The sequence below is a fragment of the Citrus clementina genome, unplaced genomic scaffold (genome assembly GCF_000493195.1).
Source record: "Citrus clementina cultivar Clemenules unplaced genomic scaffold, Citrus_clementina_v1.0 scaffold_5, whole genome shotgun sequence".
NCBI lineage: Eukaryota > Viridiplantae > Streptophyta > Magnoliopsida > Sapindales > Rutaceae > Citrus > Citrus x clementina.
The window spans coordinates 32,573,071-32,578,661 of record NW_006262201.1 but is presented as its reverse complement, the minus strand read 5'-3'; the positions used below and the strand labels follow the sequence as shown (position 1 = coordinate 32,578,661).

The 5,591-nt window shown below is 38.5% G+C and overlaps 1 protein-coding gene across 1 annotated transcript in view; it reads left to right on the top strand.

Annotated features, from left to right (window-relative positions):
* The first annotated feature begins 4,112 nt into the window (after positions 1-4,112).
* The window catches only part of LOC112098169 (putative disease resistance protein RGA3), a 1,577-nt gene continuing 98 nt past the window's right edge, over positions 4,113-5,591 (top strand). Inside the window, exon 1 of the mRNA XM_024183809.1 lies at positions 4,113-5,542. Within this exon, the coding sequence (XP_024039577.1) occupies positions 4,113-5,542 (1,430 nt within the window). The remainder of the gene's footprint in view (positions 5,543-5,591) is intronic.

The window sequence follows — 5,591 nt, the reverse complement described above, 5'->3', positions numbered from 1 at the left end:
TCTGGTCTCGCTCCTGCTCGGCGTTCTGCAACCGCTGTCTGAGCTCTCCTTCATCAACACTGGCCCCTCGGCCAGTAGTTTCCAGTACCCGTCCGGGGCGAGGTTGGTCTCTCCCTTCATCCCCGTGTTCTCCTGGGACCCGACCAGTACTTCTGTGGGGATGCACCCCATTAGGTTGGTCTGCGGGGGGAGGAATGTCCTCGACTCTGCGTCTCCGGAGGCTGGGTTCTGCTCCGACTTCATCTCTTCCCACGGGGGTTTCACAGTCCCTTCTCCGCTCATCCCTCAGCTCAAACAATATGGACGCGAGAGTCTCCATTTGTTTCTCCATCCGCTCCAGTCTGTCTTGCATCATCCTCTCTCGGGCTTCATTCGCAATTTCCCGGAGAGTGATTGTCTCCACCGTTTCATTGTCCTCCCTCAAAGTATCCTTTCTCGACACATCCATATCTGATTGTTCGCTGCTTCTCCGGTAACCGCTAATTTGGTGGTAGCTTTTTATCCAGCTCCCCACAGACGGCGCCAAAATGTTGATGCTGAAATCTGCTCGCCTTTTGACCGACCAGATTCTTTCACCAACGTTTGTGTTATCTACTGTTTGCTCGAACCACTAGGATTGGAATCACCCTCCTTTCTCTCACTAGATCTGCGCTCACTAAAAACGGATCAGAGACGCCGGTGGTTTTGCCGGCGTAAACCCTCCGATGCCTAAGTTAGCTCAAGGTGTTTACGGGAAAATAATGTAATTTGGGTTCAAGAAGTTTATCTGAAATTTGTAAGAAAATGGTCTGGATGCAATTTGGCAGCGTTTTCCCTCTCTCCGTTTTTCTGTCCCTTTCTTCATCGATTTCCTCTCCTTTTATAGCCGCTGTCCCCACGTTCCCGTTTGCCCTTCATCCCCCCTTTTTCGGGTAGTGGCAGCCCCTCATGGGACTTTAACTGCTGCATTATGGGAAAACGTGGGATCGCGCGTCTCCCGCAACGGTTCTGGAGAAAGCGCAACTACCGTGATTCTGTGGGATCGTGTTCCCGCTTTCTGGGGGGACGGGCATCGGCTCGGTGTATACCTCTGGTCGGTACATTCCCTTGGTTGGGGCTCGCCTCTGGTCGGTTCATGCTTATCCCCGTGTCCTACTCGTACCATCTGGCTGAGGAGATCCATGCCGGGGTGGAAATAGTAGCATGGCCGACCTGGTGCTTTTATTTACTTAACAATCTGCATACTGTAATGGTCATAAGTGCGTCAATTCCTCTGACTTCTGCACTCAAAGAAACTTTTCATTTTCATAGCAAACTAATATTTACTTGCAATGTATAAGAATTCCTCATGTTTTTACCTCGGTCAAGTCTCTTGTGGTATGGAAGTGGGAGATGAAACTGAACAGAGGACAGGATTCATGAATCATGATGGTGCCAAAAAGGAATCAAACTGGTTAGTTATGCTTTCTCATTGCCCTCGCCTCTTTATATGCTGATGGTCAATTAGAATTTCATCAAACCATTATGTGATTGATTTGTTGGGGATGCTACTAAGATTTTCTGAACAATATTTTTGTGCAGAGGAATACAGTAATGAGGGCTAATCATGAGCAAAGCAAGAATTTTGCTCAATGACAGGTGGTGCATGCAATGTGAAGTGGGAAATGTTATCAACTGAAGTTAAGGGAGGGGTGAATATAACAAGACCAGGGGCAAGATAGGGCTGTATCTATAATGGTATACGCATATTTTCCTGTTTCTTATAATGTTTTGCGTTGTATGAACAATGAATTGGCTTATATTTGTGCAAGTTTTCATTCGTAAAGATAAGGAGATAAAACACAAGAAGGGGTTCAGTAGAGAGAAAAGAGAGCTCTGGAAACTATTGGGGACTGATTTGAGGGTTGAGACTGGGGTTCCTCAATGTTCTATTAATTGCATTTAAGGTAATGTTTGGTTTGAAGAAAAGGGAGGAGAAGAAAAGAGTGGAATAGAGAAGAAGGGAGAAGAAAGGAATAGAAAAGAGTAGTGAAATTAATTTTTATTGTTTGATTTGATATAAATTTGATAAAGAAATGAATTATAATTTTTTTCTTTAGACAAATTTATCTTTTACCTTAAATATTAAACTATTATAATATATATATATATATAATGGCGGTCTGGTGACCGGCGCTGGAGGTTCGGCGATGTCCGGCGGTGGTCCGGCGACTTTCTGGCAAAGGTCCATTTATAATAGTAAATCAATAAAAAAATTTATTGAAATAATTATTAATGACATTAAATAAATTAAAAAGATGAAGCGTAATTTTGAAAACTTTAGTTTTTAATATAAGAAGAATTTAAATTCTTCACTATTTAGTATGGAATTCAAATTCTACATTATGATGGATATTAAATTCTAATAAAAATTAAATTTTTATACATTTTGTCAAATCAAACAACGAAAATAAAAAGAAAATTTAAATTACTTTTCTCTCGTACATTCTCTCATCCCAATCAAGTACCACCTAAAAGGGCTATTGTGAGGGAAGATGTGCCAGTGAGTGTCCTTTTCTACACTTTTTCATCACTTAGTAGATTAACGACATCAAATTGTTTTAGTTTAATTGTGCTTTCAATTACAACAAGGTCATTATAACAAAAATTACTGCACTGGTCGATCATTTTTTTTTTAATTCAAATATGTCATTTTGATGGGCATGTATTTATTGAGATTGTTAACACAATATTTTGTAAGCAGGGGAATTACCTAGTAAAGACAGGGCAGAGCAGCAGAGCCTCTGAATTCGAATCCAAAACAATTACTTGATAACACTGTTAATTAATTGCCACTAAATACTTACATCTATTATGTCATCTGCAATGATCGTCATAAAGCGTGTTACTTCTTCTCTTCATTTCCTGATTTTTAATTACAAAGTCATCAGAACCACCGTGTACCCTTTTTTTTTTCTTTTTTTTACTGAGACTACTGATTTGATAACTGGGCATGCAACTGATGAGATTTTTAAAACAATAATTAGAAGATATCGACAGTTCTAAGTATCTTCTAAGAAAAAAGTTTTTGGTGGGTTATGGGTGGGAAAAAATAATAATAATAAGTATCTTCTAAGTTTGAAAATTATTGATGGTTTTTTGTCCAAAAGAAAAATATTCCAACTGCAGGCAACTTCCAGGAACCTCCTTGCAATTTTCATATTTCACAGTTAAAGTTAGGGATTAGACGCTTAACTCCCAATATTAGAAGTCTACTAATACGACAAGATTTAAACATTGCCAACTTGTTCATTCTTTTCAATTAATTTTGCGAGCGAGTCATTTAAAAAGAAAAAAGAAAAAGTAAAAAAAAAAAGATAGTTATCAAATCATTAAATTTTTACACATGGCGCACTCCTAGTAAATTATTTGTCACGTCATGAACTGTTACCCGTATATTGTATAGCAACTTGTTCAATTATTGAAAAGAGACAAGTTGTTACCCGTATATTATTATATAACAACTTGTTCGATTATTGAAAACCGTTCACGTTATTATTACGGATCTGTTTGTGGATGAAGTACCGTAGCTACAGCTATTATAAACTAAAAACTATAATTGTGAAATAAAGTTAAAAAAAAAAATTTATTAAATTATTAAATTTCAACTATAAATATTACCAAATACCTTAACCTACCAACCTCACTTTCGAGCTATATATTTCATAACGACTTTGTCAAGTTCTTTTAACGCGTGAATGGCGGACGGAGGACCTGACAATATTTCCGGTCCACACTGGTAAAAAAAATTTTAATGCATGTATATTTCAAATTTAATAATTGAACAAGTTATTTAATGCATGTATGTTATATAACAACTTGTTCAATTATTGAAAAGAGAGATAATATATTATATGACAATTTTGTCGGTTTCATATACCAGGTCAAATAAAAAGAAAAGAAAGATAATAACAATAACTTCTTCTGAAATGAAATATTTCTAAATTGGAATTTTGCTTGCAGTACTATAAGAATTGAAAGAATACGGCAACATTTTCACCACATTATCAACTCCTTCATTTATTTCAGCTTTACTTACTTTTGCAACAACTCACCATCAATTTCTTCTCTCTCTCTCTCTTTTCTTTTTCACCATGGTTGATGCGATCATTTCCCCTCTCTTGGAGCAGCTGACTTCAATGACTGTTGAAGAGGCGAAGGAACAAGTGAGGCTGGTAACGGGTGTCGGAAAGGAAGCGAAGAAGCTGACCAGCAATCTCCGGGCCATTCAAGCCGTGCTCCATGATGCAGAGAAAAGGCAAGTAAAGGAGGAAACTGTCAGACTCTGGCTCGATCAACTCAGACACGCATGTTACGACATGGAAGATGTGTTGGGTGAGTGGAACACTGCAAGGCTCAAACTGCAAATCGACGGAGTGGATGATCACGAGAATGATGCTCTCGTTCCCAAGAAGAAGGTATGTTCCTTCTTTCCTGCTGCCTCTTGCTTTGCCTGCAAACCAATTGTCTTACGTCGTGACATTGCTCTGAAGATAAAAGAAATCAATGAAACTCTTGATGATATTGCCAAACAAAAAGATATGTTTGGTTTTGCTGTGAATGTTATTAAGAGTAATGAGAGAGCGGATCAACGAGTCCCAAGTATCTCCTCAATTGATGAGTCCGAGATAGTTGGTAGAGAAAAAGAGAAGAAGGAACTCGTTAATAGGTTGTTATGTGAAAGTAGTAAAGAACAGAAAGGCCCCTGCATCATCTCACTTGTTGGGATGGGGGGCATAGGCAAAACTACTCTTGCTCAATTTGCCTACAACAACGTCGATGTTAAAAAAAAATTTGAGAAAAGAATGTGGATTTGTGTGTCAGAGCTGTTTGATGAGTTCAGAATCGCTAGAGCAATCATTGAGGCTCTAACAGGTTCTGCCTCTAACTTTGGTGAATTTCAATCTCTCATGCAACATATTCAAGAATGTGTTCAAAGGAAGAAATTTCTTCTTGTCTTAGATGACGTGTGGAACGAAGATTACTGTAAATGGGAACCATTCTACCACTGTTTGAAGGATGGTCTCCATGAAAGTAAAATTTTAATTACCACACGTAAAGAAACAGTTGCCTGTATTATGGGATCAACTAACATTATCTCTATCAATGTATTGTCTGAAATGGGATGCTGGTTGGTGTTTGAGCCGTTGGCATTTTCCGGTAAGTCCACGGTGGAACGTGAAAATCTAGAAGAAATTGGTCGAGAAATTACAAGAAAGTGCAAGGGCTTACCTTTAGCTGCAAAGACAATTGCTTGTCTCTTGCGGTCTAAGAACACTGAAAAAGAATGGCAAAATATCTTAGAGAGTGAGATATGGGAGATAGAAGAGGTCGAGAAAGGCCTTTTGGCCCCTCTATTGTTGAGTTACAATGAATTACCCCCTAAGATAAAACAATGTTTCACTTATTGTGCAGTCTTTCCAAAAGACTATAGAATATGGAAGTATAAGTTAATTGAACTATGGATGGCACAAGGTTACCTTAGTGAGAAAGGACCCAAAGAGATGGAGGACATTGGTGAAGAGTATTTCAACACCTTAGCTAGTCGTTCATTTTTCCAGGATTTGGAAAGA